Source organism: Saimiri boliviensis, chromosome 2, assembly GCF_048565385.1.
Source record: "Saimiri boliviensis isolate mSaiBol1 chromosome 2, mSaiBol1.pri, whole genome shotgun sequence".
Classification (NCBI taxonomy): Eukaryota; Metazoa; Chordata; class Mammalia; order Primates; family Cebidae; genus Saimiri; species Saimiri boliviensis.
In genome coordinates, this window is record NC_133450.1 from 77775654 (window position 1) to 77790867 (window position 15214).

Below are 15214 nucleotides of genomic sequence, written 5' to 3' on the forward strand. Positions count from 1 at the left end.
GCATGATGCACAGGACCTTTTTAAGAATGTAGCCTTTAAATCCATGCACTCCGTAATATGTGAGCCAAAAACCTCAGGACTTCCCTTTTCCAAAATAATGGCATATTTATCTCATGGCTACTTACTGTTAGGGGCTCTTATCCTCTCAGGAGCTAAGGAGAATTCCTGGGGTGGCTTAACCCAATGCCACAAATGGGGCTCCATCCTCTTCATCTGGTTGCAAGCCCTTGACTTTGACTATGCAAGGTAACTGGCTCTCTCTATACAATTAGTTGAAAAAAAAATCTGTGGTGAAGGTGAAAGAGCCCTGGAAATAAGGCAAGCCTGGCCGCCATCTTTGATGCCCCCAGTCAAGTCCCTAATCCTTTGTGTGATCTTACGGATATCTGAGTTACTTACCAACTCTGAGTTACTTCAACTTTCAAATTAGGGGGTTGAACAAGATGATATATGAGGGTTCTTTACAGTTCCAGAAACCAGACTCCATTTTCAAGTTGTGACAGCAGACGCAGCATGAACAAAAGCTGGCATACGTGGTGTGTCTATAAAATAGTATGGCTGATGTTTTTCTCAACATGACTCGAAGAGTCAGCTTGTTTAGTTTTTAGTGATACATTTTACACTAGGTTGAGTTTGTACAATCAAAGTTAAGCTCACAAGCTCAGTGGCATTCATGATAATTAGTGTGTCACATGTTACTTTGAAACAGCTGCCACAGTTTTTAGTTGGTTTCTCTCATCGTATTAGTATCTAGACAGTCAGGATCAGGCTAACTGTCCGGATTGGGTTTCCCTCGTCAAGTCTACAATCTTGGATGGAGCTTCTAGACAGCCAAGTAATAGATGGTGATGCTGGTCCCAAACAGACACCAAGCTCCATGCATCTGCCCTCCACACGTTTTCCTCCCGTTCTGCCAGAGAAGCCCTAGCATAAAGGGGCCCAAGGATGGGAAGAATGCTCTGGGAGAATAGATGAGACCGAAGGATGAGAAAGACCATAAACAAAGGACGGGCGGCGAACAGGAAAGGAAGAGAGCTGCCATTTATGTCTCTTCTTAGGGCGACAGCAAGAAGCCAGTGGGGTCACGGACAGCTGTCATGGGACAGCTACTCCCCAGCAGCTCTGCCTTCTTTCCTGCCTCCAGGAAGCCTGGAGAAGTGTCCAGAGCATGGAAATAGCTCTTCCTGGCCAAGCCCCACTTCCTACCATGCCTCCCACCTGGTTTAGTTTTATGGCTGGCATTTGACACAGCCTGATTTATAGAACCTCTGAGAAAGTCACTGTTCCCAAATTCTCTCATAACTTGGGATGCCTAAAATTCTATTAAAAGGAGATGAACACAGAGGGGTAAGAATTTGGAGGAATAATAAATTCATATGAACAAGTTTCAGAGTGTAAGTGATACCAATTCAGAGTGTGAGTGATTCTTATTCTCACCTTTGCCATCAGGAACTTTCCACCACAGCCTGGTAATAGAACTCTTGCTTTTATTTGCTACGAAGCCATGGCACTGAGAAGCAAGGTGGTTTAGGAAAGTGGAGAGGCACTAGACGCCTGAAGGCAGAAGGGTGTGTCGCTGAGAAGGGGACATATTAAGGGGAATTTGAAGTCACTTAAGCGCCTTCAAATGTAATGATTTGCCCCAGTCCCATTTAATCTTAATCTATGTGAACTCTGGGAGATGTGCACTATGACATATTTCCTGACCTGCTGACTTTTGCAGGTATGTACCTAGGTGGAAACTTCTCACATCCGCCCCAAAAACCTCTGCCACTCGGAGACTTGAGTTTAGCCTCACTTTGTAAATGATGAGTCTCTTTGCTCTTATTTCACTTTTGATTCATGTCAGAAAACCTCAGTGTAATGCAAGAGGTATATCTGGGCACCAGAGGTATAGAATCAGGCCCATGATCCTACCCACATTGTAAGGATTAGGTGATTGGGCACTGCCCTTCTTCTTCTCTAAAAGCATTTCAACTGTGCCTGGCACTCAGCATGTGCAAACTCTCATCATCATTGTTGTTGTTGTTTTTATCTTTGATAAAGGGCTCAAATCTCACCCAGACAGCATGGAAAAAATTTTAATACCACATTATCTCCTCGTGTGATCTTTGGCAGGTGTTATGGGACTCAGATATTAACTTTTAGGGACACTTTGAAAATGGTACATTCTTCTTAACACCTTTGCATTATAATTATACCTTCCTCTATGCTTAAAGGAGGCGTTGAATCCTGTAGGCTCTTTGATATACTTGCTTTTTATTTGTTTGTGTTAAGTAGTAGTTTGGCTACCTTGAGATATTATGTGGGTATCCTTAGGTTTTGTCTCCTTTTGGCAGTTTCTCTACCTGACCCTTTCACAGACTCTCCTGAAATTTATATCTGTCAGAATAGAATATGCACCTTTACCGTTACACAGTTTTGCAATGACAATGCTGTTTATGTTAGCATTGACTCTAATATAAGCAGGGAAATATTGTTTGGTTTAGCCTCTAGCCTAGCATGGAAGAATGGTGATTTTGCTTTTAAAAAGGTTAAACTGCATGTAAACACCGTCATTGCTGCCTTTTTGACTAACAGGGTGAACTTGAGTCAGAAGATACTTGAAGCTGTTTCTTAGAATTCTGTTTTGTTTTATAAATGAAGACTGTGCTTAGCCTGTAGAATAACTGTTCTTATTGGGAGTCCTAAGCCTTTCCCAGTTTTAATGGGGTCAGCCTGGCCATTGCAATACTCCCAGGAGGCCTGGGTCAAATGTCACTTCTCCCAAGGTCAGTGCAGAAAGCTCTATTGGTCTTAGAGATGAGGCCATGCGTATTCCCTGTCCCGTGAGTTTACTTCTAGCCTAAGAAGGAAGCTCTCAATGTTTGTCTCTTCTTCTGTTGGTGCTATATATGTTGACATTTGTCAGTACATGGGTCAGGCTATTGAAAATCTCTCCATGAAGGAAATGGTCAGATATTTGTTTTAAGGGAATTTTACTGCTTCCTTGATGGAGATCAGTGGCATCAGGCCCTGAGGGCTAACCCCAGCTTTGGCCTCCGTAGCATTCAGGTTGTTTATTAGAAGATGTCCTTGGGATCAACACCTGCAGAAGAGAAGGAGAAGAGGCAAGAGCATGCAGAGAAGGCAGGCTGGGGTGCAGCCCACTGACAGCCTCCACTGGCCCCAGAAAGAATTGGGGAATTGGAGTGGCCTTCAGGGTTGTCTCCCATTGGGACAGGATGGACCAGACTTTGATCCTCTACAATAGCTTATTGGGTGTGGGGTGCCTGGGAAGGGTGTGACCTCGGGGGAGGTGGTTCTCTGAGACCCAGGTAATCTTGGAAAGGGCTGAGAGCCAAAGATCACCTGTTGACAGTATTCCCAGCCTCAGGGGCAGCAAGTCCTTCTTTTAAGGGGGTCTGGTTAGAGTACCCAGTGTCCATGACAGTTCATTCACCAACCACAGAAGACCATCATAATGGTAGTTTGGATGCCACTGAGAACACCAAGTTGGCTAAGTTGGGGTCAGCACTCAGACCACAGGGTCTCCTGTGTAGGATTCCGGTGTCTGCTCTGTGGAAAATAGGTTGAAAAGCAATCCAAGAAGTGATGCAAAATACAAAATAATTAGTAGGGGAATTTAACTTAATGCAAAACATGGAAACAAAAGGAAAAAAATTTTAATAAATGCCATTTGTAACATTAGCATGCTAAAGTTACTTGCTGAAACAATAGTACACAGTTTTAGATTTTAAAGGGGGGTGATTTCATTTTCCCCTAATCTGTTGAATTTGGTAAATCTTTTTGGTAAGTCAGTGTTGAGAAAAGCATTATCTACCTTTGAATTGACTGTTCTTGATGCAGCTTTTACTTTTTAAAGGGACACGATTTGACTAGTGTTAACATCTGAATCCTTGTAATGGCGAACAGTTTTATATTGTATTCCACAAATGCTCAGACTCTTTTTTATGTTCCAGATATTGATGAATGCAGCACAATTCCTGGAATCTGTGATGGGGGCGAATGTACAAACACAGTCAGCAGTTACTTTTGCAAATGTCCCCCTGGTTTTTACACCTCTCCAGATGGTACCAGATGCATAGGTAGGTTTAATTACAAACATCATGCATGGTTTGTATAAGCCAGTTCTATAACAAACAACTTGTTAGACAGGCTTGTTAAGGGGCACATATGATTTATCAGTTAAGGTAAAATGTTCACTTTTGGAAAAGTGTTTTAACAGTTGAGTGCCCTCTTAAAGAACAGAGGCACCTTGCAGTCTTTATTGGGGATGTTTTCCCTCCCATAAAAGAGGGATGATCCTGGAGACCTTACAGATATCTTCAGTTTATTAATTAATGTTGCAGTCATGTAGCATGAAACCTTGAAGTCATCCCAGATGTCTCTCTCTTTTTACCCCCACCTTCAGCCATTCCCCGGAACCTATGTTAATTTGGCCTGAAATTTTTCAATAATCTCTTAATTGGTCTCCCTGCTTCTTGGCTTCTCCACAATCCGTCTTGTCAGATTTATCTTCCTAAAACAGTGCTTTGATTAAATAAAACTCTTGCTCAAACCCTCGGTAGTTTTCCATTAGGACTTAGAAATTAGTGGTTTTCAGTCTGTGTTCAGTGGATCCTTCAGGTGTTTCAAAGCCCTCCAGGGCTGCAGGGATTGGGGAGGAGACAGAGAAAAGGGAGAGGGCTGAGTAGAAAGAGCTCTTGTCCCCCCACACCCCTACACACATTCTAGGCATAGCAATTTCACTCTATCTCCTGTGTTAGGTTTTTGTGTCAGATATCAATTAAATAAGGTGTTCTGTTGCTTAAAAAATAGGTTTGACTGGGTGTGGTGGTTCACGCCTGTAATCCCAGCACTTTGGGAGGCCAGGGCAGGTGGATCACAAGGTCAAGAAGATCGAGACCATCCAGGCCAACATGGTGAAACCCCATCTCTAGTAAAAATACAAAAATTAGCCAGGCATGGTGGCAGTTGCCTATAATCCCAGCTACTTGGGAGGCTGAGGCAGGAGAATCGCTTGAACCTGGGAGGTGGAGGTTGCAGTAAGCCAAGTTTTTGCCACTGTACTCTAGCCTGGGTGATAGAATGAGACTTCATCTCAAAAAAAAAAAAAAAAAAAAAAAGATTTGACAGCTGCTGGATTTAGCAATTAAGACTTCCTTCAAAGTATGGTGTTCTATATTAAAATCCAAGTTCCAGAGTGCACAGTCTGATATTAGGGGCTTCAATCTAGGAGAGCCTCAAACTACATGAAAAACATTAAAATATCTTTTTTTTTTTTTTTTTTTGAGACGGAGTTTCACTCTTGTTACCCAGGCTGGAGTGCAATGGCGCGATCTCGGCTCACCGCAACCTCCGCCTCCTGGGTTCAAGCAATTCTCCTGCCTCAGCCTCCTGAGTAGCTGGCACTATAGGCGCGCACCACCATGCCCGGCTAATTTTTTGTATTTTTAGTAGAGACGGGGTTTCACCATGTTGACCAGGATGGTCTCGATCTCTCAACCTCGTGATCCACCCGCCTCGGCCTCCCAAAGTGCTGGGATTACAGGCTTGAGCCACCGCGCCCGGCCAAAATATCTTTATATATCAGATGGTTTGCATTTTAAAAGTTCTTTTCTTTTTATCAAATATATCCATACTAACTTTTTACAAAGGAGGAAGGGAAGGGAACTAAGATTTGTGGATCACTTCCTGGGTATGAGGTATTTCATGTAAATTATCTAACATAATGTTCATTTCACAGCAGTCTTGTAGATGGGAAGCAGCTTAGATTGAGAGAGGTTAGATAAACAATGGTACCGTTGTTTAAGTGGGTAGTAAGAAAGGGATCTGGGATTCTCGACCTGAGTGCACAGCCTAGACTACCCTCATTGCCTCCTACCCCACAAACCTGGATGCAGCCCATCCTTTCTTGCCAGACCCCTAGGCAAGACCCGTTTCTTCTTTGGAACTCTGTTGTTCCCATGATTAGCAACTTGTCATACACAGTGATCCAAGTGACGCTTCTGCCTTCCCCAGTGCTCCTTTTCCCCTCAATGGTAAGCAACGGAGACCCTCAAAATTATCCCTAGTGATGAGAAAATGCACATAGTCCCTAACTTATAAGCAGATCCAAGGCTTGTTTACAAGATGGTTGTATGGAATTAGTTAATCTCACCAATAGGAAACCCCCGATGTAGATAGTGGCATGCAGTATCTTCCGCACACATTTCTTCTAACCATAAAATTCCAGCTGTCACCTTCTGCCACCACATTCCGAGACTCTCAGACCTCCAAGCCCCTGAGCTCCCTTTGTGTTCTAAGCTCTCATAGTATTATTTGTTGTTCTGTGATCTTCCTGTGGCATTTGTAATATTTCTGTAGGGTTGTCTTTTTATATTATGGTTTTCTCTGTCTTCAACTCCTAGGAGTCATAAAGATATCCTTTCCCTAGTTCAGGCATCACAACTCCTAGCTCCTGGTTGTGGTTGTGCACAACCATGTTCATGACAGGTTAGGAGAGGGCTAGTGACAGGCTAGGATGACCTGCAAATATCTATTTAACCGATAATATATTTGCTTTGATATAGTGTGATTTCTGGGTCTTGAGAATAGGGACCAAGTGATTCAAAGGGGGAGAAAAGAGTGAGATTTCCTCCTCCTTTTCTGTCACCGGGCAAGGTAGCTCACACCTGTAATCCCAGCACTTTGGGAGGCTGAGGCCCACAGATTACGAGGTCAAGAGATAGAGACCATTCTGGCCAACATGGTGAAACACCTTCTCTACTAAAAACACAAAATTAGCTGGGCCCACATGGTGGTGGTACATGCCTATAGTCTCAGCTACTCAGGGGGCTGAGGCAGGAGAATTGCTTGAACCCAGGAGGCAGAGGTTACAGTGAGCCAAGATCATGCCACTGCACTCCAATATGGCGACAGAGTGAGACTCTGTCCCAAAAAAAGAAAAGGAAGATGTCTGTGGTTCCTTCTGTCTCCCTTTATGTTCTCCAGATCCTGACATTCTTCTCTCCTTTGCTTTTCTCCTGAAGGTCTTCAAATTATTCTACAGCCACTCCTTACCCTCTGTGCAAAGTGACATACCAGGACCACAGTTCCCACCACTTGGTGTGGCGCTGCTGCCTCACACAGTGGAAACCTTCAGGCTGGTGTGCCCTGGGGTCAGTTACTCCAGATGGTTTCTGATTTTCAGTGTTTTCCTTCCTTTACTTATGAGCCTGCAGATTTGCATTAAAATGATGTTATTTAAATGTATATTTTTAACAAAGGTACTTCTTCAGCAAAAAAAAAAAAAAAAAGAAATTTAAAAAATGATTATTATCTGTGCAGGTACCATTTGTAAATCAGGGACTGCCAGTAACCCAAACTTGATGTGTAATATTTTTAGCCCCAACAATCACCCTTTGATCAAGAGTTTGTGACCCATTGATTTAACATCTAAGTCAGCCAGATGGGCAATAACATAATATCATAGTTAATTTGCAAAATAATAGGCATTAGCCCATTAAGCTTTTGTCATTGGCAACGTAGGCCCTAGTTTTGCTCTGAAAGATAGCCCATGCTGAAAATTATATGTACGAATTCCATAATTCGGTCAAGTGTTTACACTGGGTTTTGACCACTGAATTCATTTGAAGCTGGGATATAAGCCAGTTTTGAATATCTCTTCCCATTCTCAACAGTCTTTGGTTTCCATGCCCCAAATATTTACGAATTCCCAAGTATATAAGTATTAGTGGTTTTAAGGCATTACAAATTAGTATGTAGGAAGTTCAATTTCTCTGCCCTCTTGACAGGGAGGTGCCACCTGAGGCTTCACAGAGCATGCTTGTCTACACTCCCTCTCCAGCCGTTTATCCTGAACTGGGCTGGAATAAAACTGGTTCTTCCTCTTTGGTGAAACTATTAGTCTGACCAGAGGTACAGGAATTGGAACCACAAAAAAAAAATTCTGGAAAGCACATTTATACTGGCTGGTGGTTTTAAGTACTTTTCGGAAATAATCTTGTATCCTTTAAAACTGACCCATAATTTTCTTTTATGGTTTGTCTAGGTTTGTTTTAGCCTTCTTTACTTGATGTTGATAATTCAAATGATTATAAATTAGCCTTGTTTTTATTTTATTTTATTTTGTTAATTTATTGAAACCTCGAGACTTGAAGGCTCTGTGTTCTTAAGAATGATGTAGATGATAACAATTACAGGTATGACCCTTTCTGAGCAACCTTGATATTTAATATTCAGACTTACAGGAAACCCAGCGATGGAGTTTTGGCTATGAAGGAGCTTTGCTTTCCAAAAGAATTTAACACTTATATTCCTTTAAATCAGTGGTCCCCAACCTTTTTGGCACAAGGGACTGGTTTTGTGGAAGACAATTTTTCCTTGGACTGGGAGGAGGGAATGGTTTCAGGATGATTCAAGCACGTTACATTTATTGTGCGCTTCACTTCTATTATTATTAAATTGTAATATATAATGAAATAATTATACAACTCACCATAATGGAGAATCAGTGGGAGCCCTGAACTTGTTTTCCTGCAATTAGGTGGTCCCATCTGAGGGTGTTGGAGGACACTGACAGATCATTAGGCATTAGATTCTCATAGGGAACAGGCAACCTAGAACCCTTGCATGGGCAGTTCACAATAGGGTTTAACCTCCTGTGAGAATCTAGTGCTGCCACTGATCTGACAGAGGTGGAGCTCAGGTGGTAATGTGACTGGGGGGTGGCTATAAATACAGATGAAGCTTCACTCATTGGCCCGCTGCTCACCCACTGCTGTGTGGCCCAGTTCCTAACACGCCACACATCAGAACCAGAGGCTGGGATACCTAGAGGTTGAAAAACCCTGCTTTAAATAACAAGCATCTTGTATTATTTGCTTTTTAAAATATAATTTTATGTGACCTCTATAGAGATGTAGTTTACTTGAAAAGAGGTACACCCTCGGCACATGTCAGGCAGGCAAAAGTGTTTTGCATTTTGCTACCTGCCTTCTCTGTTTCATGGTAATGTCTCAAAGGGTTATGGAGCAGTTAGGTTTTCCTGTGTCACAAACTCTTTTGGTGACCCTGAGTTGCACTGCAGCATGTCAAGTGTTGTCATGACAGTCAGACGTGATGTAACCCAGTAAAAGTGATATGGAAACGTGTCTTACTGTGGTGCTTTGAGAAGACACCTTTCTGCCAGAAACAAAAACAAAAAAATCCTTCTAGAGCTATTGTATCCATAGGACTAAGAACTTGGAATCATATGCATTTTGAACTTATAAATATATAGTGCCTTATAAAATCTGTTAGGCCCCAAGACAAAAGGAAATCTTGATTAACAAGCATTGGATCTAAGTGCAAAGTGGCTTATTTTTAAAAGAAAAAAAAAACTTATGTCTGACTCACAGTTGCAGACTGAAAAAATAAGACCTTCTAGAACTATAGACTAAATGCTGTTTTAAAATAGATTTACATAAATATTTTCCTAAAATGGCTCGAATTAAATAGTTTGAAACCAAGGACAACCCAGTCTCTCTTCAGCATACAGGCGTGTCTCTACAAATAATTAACTGTCACTGCCAGTGATTTTCTTAGTCTCTCTTTTCCTATGGCACACATGGTTTTAATCATTCGTTCCCACCTTGGGTATGGAATGTGGGACTTGAGCCAAGTGCACCAGCACACAGGGGTAAAAGGTGTGAGACGAGGGATTTCTGACCCAGCGCTGTTCCTGTGCAGCACTCACAGCCTCCCGTCCTGGGGGCAGAGGTGTGAGTTAATCCTGCTGTAGTCCTAGTGTGAAGTGCGGGGCTGCTGGGGCAGGGGAGTGTCGTACAAGTCTGATCTCAGTGATGTGTGTGTATATGTGTTTCTTTGTCCTCAGATGTTCGCCCAGGATACTGTTACACAGCCCTGGCAAATGGGCACTGCTCTAACCAGCTGCCACAGTCCATAACCAAGATGCAATGCTGCTGTGATGCCGGCAGATGCTGGTCTCCAGGGGTCACTGTCGTCCCTGAGATGTGTCCTATCAGAGCAACTGGTAAGAGCCCTTCCTTCCAGTTATCTGCAGAATATCCCATCCCAGCCCTCACAAGCCCAATGGCAATGTGCATGATGCAGGTATAATGGAAACCTGGGTAAATGAATAGATTCCAGAAAATATAAGAGATGACATTCAGGGAAATTTCCCCAGATAACGAACAGGGGAAAAAACCAAGATCTGTACAAAGAGTACCGTTTCCAGGTACTGATTTTTACTTCTCTGGCTTATTACTACTAAACAGAAACATTTTTGGGAAGTACTTATTCTCATTTTAGTGCTTAATGGCTCTCATGTAGTACTCAAAAGCTCAGTAGGGTAAAACTCAGCTCTCTCAGAATTTTTTAGGTAAGTTATTCAGGAGACACATTTCCTTTTTTCCTGACGTTGGACTCTTTCCTTGCTGTGAAACCCTGCACTTTTTTTTTTCCTCCGCAGTATCTATTTATCTGTCCATTGTTTTGTTTCCGTTAGAAGCTTATTTGCTCTCGTCCGGACTGTTCCAGTAGCCTCCTAACTCGTCTCTGAAATCCGCAGTTGCCATGCACCTTTCCCACAGTTTGAGTCAGTGAAGTTCAGTTTAAAAAGTTGTGTCTAGGGAAGGAAAAGGAGACACCTTTTGACTCATTGAGTGTATTTTAAAGCACCATGCCATACATAATGAATACGTACAATTTTTATTCTTTAGTTAAAAAATATATAACTAAAAATATATAAATACAATACACTTTTGTTAGTCCAGAAAGATGTCCAAAAATTTTCCCCCAGGAGGAACTCAGGCAATATTCAGTGGCCAAGTCACTCCATTTGTTGCAAAGAACATTTGCTAGTTAGCACAGCATTTAGAGTCCCCAAATCTGATCCCAGTTTATCTTTTAATTCTTGTTCTTTGCAGTAGCTTAAATTATATGATTGAGTTTTTGTTGCACTGAGCATTTCTAAATTCAAGTTGACTTTTTTTCTAAAACTTCTTGCCAGTTCAGGTTCTTTCTCCCTACTCCTGCCACTCTTGCCTGTTATATATCCTCTTGTCTTGTTAAGGATCTGCTGAAATATGACCTGACCCATGAATGTCCCTAGGTAGCCACAGCTGGAAATGCTCCCTTCTCCCTTGTGCTCACCTGGCCCTGGCTGGTACTGTCACTGCGGCATGAGTCCCATATGTGTGTTCACATATTCTCTTTTACTGGTTGATAAATCTCAATAGGAAATGTCATTCATCATTGTAGTCCCATATTTCTCATGCTTTTTACACTTCAACAGTATTTAGCAAAACCTTACTTATAGGAGGCATTCAAATAGACAGAGCAACTTATTAGGTAACATCTTTCCCACCACTGAGCAATTTCAAAACATCACTGTGTACACAATGAATATATACAATTTTTCTTTGTCAATTAAAAATGATAAATAAATAAATACATAGATGAAGGTTACCTTCTTTTGTCCAGTAGGGGACCATTTAGTAGATCACTGTTTAAAAGCACATGACTTCCTACTAAGACATGGCTTAGGTACGAGGAGAATGGCTTTTAAAAAGCATATGTTAACTTAGGAATCAGCAGCTTTGATGTGGATTCCTTCCTGTGTTGAGGCTTTGACTAGAGAAGAGAACAAGAGCAGTTTTCGGTGCCTGCAACTTTGGGACAGTTGGAGCAGAAGGCTAGGTTCCTGTGTGTGTGGCTTTGCAGGGAGCTGCTCTCCCAGGTGTACAACGGAGAGACGCACAGCCCTGAGAGGGGAAAGCAGGTGTACAAAGCACAATAATCTGCAGCAGGTTTTTGTTTGTCCAAATGTTCCAGTACCAGTGCTGCAGAGATCTGGGCCCTTACAGAGAGAGAAGCAGGAAGGATTTTAGATTGGTCAGCTTTCTGCTCTTTAAAAAAATAAAACAATCATCATGGGTTAAGTAGAGAAAGTAAAGCTAGATATCAGCTGAACAAAATTAGCCCCACGTTGGTGATCCTAAATGTAAAGGAGCAATGCGAAAATTATGAATCTGTAAAAAAATAAGAAGAAATATAGAATTCAGTCTGATAACACTTTTTTCCTAGAGAGGTTGAGATGAATTTAATGGCATTCTTAAAGTAAAATACTCACCTAATTAGCAGAAATGCTGATAAGCTATCCAATTTCTTTTACACAAATTTAAAAAGTCTTTTAAAAAAAGGCTGAATTGGTACCTACAAATACTTGGAAGCAAAGTGAGTTCCTTAATATAATTGTCATTCAATTAAATCCAACACACAGTTAAAGAATTCCTGTTATGTGCAATTCGCAGGGCAAGGCTGAGAGTGGCAACTAGTCATGAATTAGAGATGATCCCTGACTTCAAACATACACAGTCTTAGTGGTGGGAATTTGGTGAAAGCAGGTTCCCAGGAAATGATTAATATAGCACATACAGATGATAAATCTATAGGAAGAGTCATTATTGGTTGACAAACAGGATTGTGACATCGGTCACAGTCAGGGAAGCATGAACAACTTGGAATTCCTTTACAAATACATTCAAGTATGACAGTATCTCTGTGATTTGAAATTCCAGGTAAGTCATAATTAAATTGCTGTAATGGAATTCTCTGAAAACATAAATTTGACCTGAGCTGGAAATGTCAAATACGATTGAAGAAATTTTAGAAATGGAACAGAAAGTACCAGCAGGGTTCATGGTAGCTAGGCATATTTAACCTCATGTAAATTGGCAGAATATCCCATGAGGTTGAAGCGTGAATGCATTTCAGTAATAACTGCCTTAAAATAAGTTACATTTTAGTCTATAAGGAAAAGAAAAATATTAGTCTAATTTCTATTAATGGCTAAAACTAACACAGAAGATATCCATGAGAAAATCACTGTGCAACTGTGAAAATAAAATTACCAACATCCTAGCAAGAGAGGAAAAAAATGAAATTTAAAAGTCACATAGGTTATTTATAGATGGTAGCTATGATAAAACATAGTTATTTGTAGGCAGCATGAAAATGAATAAAACAAATACACTCTTGGAAACCTGGATAGTGTATACTGTTTAAAAACACCGTTTTGGAAGCCCAAACAGGTGTGTCAGAAACCTAAAGGTGATTTAGTTTGATAAAGACCTGATGCTGTGAAAGATAGTGATCATCCTAAAAATATAGAATCACAGGGAAGCAGATGATGAAGTCAAGATGTCCTCACTTAGAGGGTCACTGTGCAGTATTAATACCAGACCCTCCGCCCCTCAGTATTTCTCCTCCCATGTGGGCCACTTCTCTACTATACTGCTTTCTTTCACGAATCAGTATTCTTCAGGGTCCTGACTTTGTACTCCCTTCTCTTCCCCTTCCGTGTCTCTCTTACATGAGCTAATCCATCCCCATGGCTTTGAATATGCCCTCTCTGTACTGATGACTCTAAAACATACATCTAGTCTTGATTCCTCTAGGCTTCACACTGTCTTTTACAACTGCGATATGATGGCTCCACTTGGATGTCTGATATCTCAAAACTCATATGTTCAAAATGGAACTTGGCTTCTACCCACCAAACCTGCTACCACTATGATTTTTCCCATCCAGGCAAGGGCACTGACATTCACCCAATTGCTCAACCAGAAAACTAGGAGGCATTCTTGACTTCTTGTCCCCTGAGCTCTGACAGTTGTTACTTCACTGAGCACGCTGCGTTTGTGTCTAAAGTGTGCTTTAGATTTGTCCACTACTGTGCAGCTCAGTCACTGCCTCCGTCGTCCAGACATCATCATCTCCCCTCGGTCTTCTGCAACAGCCTTGCCTACCCCCAGTAACGTTCTTCAGATGTTGTAATTGTAGGCGTGACCTTCTGAAAATGGTCATCTGATCATGTCCCACCCCTGTTGAAGACATCCAGTGGTTTTGCACTGTGCATAAAATAAAATCCAATTTTTTTAATGTATTCTGTAGAGCCCTGTGGGATCCACAGGTGGGACTGCATGGAGAAAGTAGTATTCTATGTATTCCATGAGGTGAATTTTGATACAGATAAAGACTCCTAGGTTTTGGGAAGGACCTGGTTTTCAATTATTGTTCCAGAGTGGTTGCTGCTCTAGGTATTAAAAACAGGAATGCAGTCAGTTGGTTCTTTTTCTTTTCTCCAATTGGCCTGTGAGTGCTGAGGATCAATTTTATTCCAAAATATCTTTAAAAAAATAAGGATGACTTCTATGGACCTATGATGATAAGCTACAGCTCAGCTGTTATGTTTTGCTTTGTTGTTGTTGTTGTTGTTTTTTTAGAGGATTTCAACAAGCTGTGCTCTGTTCCTATGGTTATTCCTGGGAGACCAGAATATCCTCCCCCACCCCTTGGCCCCATTCCTCCAGTTCTCCCTGTTCCTCCTGGCTTTCCTTCTGGACCTCAAATTCCGGTCCCTCGACCACCAGTGGAATATCCGTATCCATCTCGGGAACCACCAAGTAAGAATTCAAAAGTCTTTTAGTTATTTTTCTTGCATTGTTCTCTTTAACATTTTTTATTGTTTGTTTATGCTGCTTGAGTCATTAAATAGGTTTATAAATTGTTATATTGATTTTTGGTTTATGTGTTACCTATATCCATATCATCTATATATCTCAATTTTTCTATTGCATAGAGAAAAACGGGAGGCTTCCTATTCTCCAGAGATTAATGTCTTTTTGGTTTTCATTTGTTTGATTGTTGTTGTTGTTGTTTTTTGAGACAGAGTTTTGCTGTTACCCAGGCTGGAAAGCAGTGGCATGGTCTCGGCTCACTGCAACCTCTGCCTCCCAGGTTCAAGCAATTCTCCTGCCTCAGCCTCCTGAGTAGCTGGGACTACAGGCGCCTGCCAACACACCCTGCTAATTTTTTGTATTTTTTTTTTTTTTTTTTTTTTTTTTTTTTTTTTTTTTTTTTAGTAGAGACAGAGTTTCACCATGTTGGCCAGGCTAGTCTCAAACTACTGACCTCATGATCCACCTCGGCCTCCCAAAGTGCTGGGATTACAGGTGTGAGCCACTGCACCCAGTCTAACATCCTTTTGTTATCAGTGTTTTCAGGCAACTATGGGAGAGTTATGGACAACAGTTCAATCCAATTCACAGAAAGGATTAATAGTGGAGGTATAAAATTATACTTTAGGTCAGGCGTCCTCAGACTATGGCCCGCAGACCGCATGCAGTCCCCTGAGGCCATTTAT

General features: G+C 41.4%; 1 protein-coding gene across 2 annotated transcripts in view; it reads left to right on the plus strand.

The window, feature by feature from the left end:
- FBN1 (fibrillin 1) overlaps positions 1-15214 on the plus strand; it is a 239620-nt gene that overhangs the window by 117474 nt on the left and 106932 nt on the right. For both annotated transcript variants that reach the window (XM_074393650.1, XM_074393651.1), the window contains 3 exons: positions 3963-4088; positions 9881-10039; positions 14295-14474. In XM_074393650.1, coding sequence (XP_074249751.1) covers positions 3963-4088; positions 9881-10039; positions 14295-14474 — 465 coding nt within the window. The remainder of the gene's footprint in view (positions 1-3962; positions 4089-9880; positions 10040-14294; positions 14475-15214) is intronic.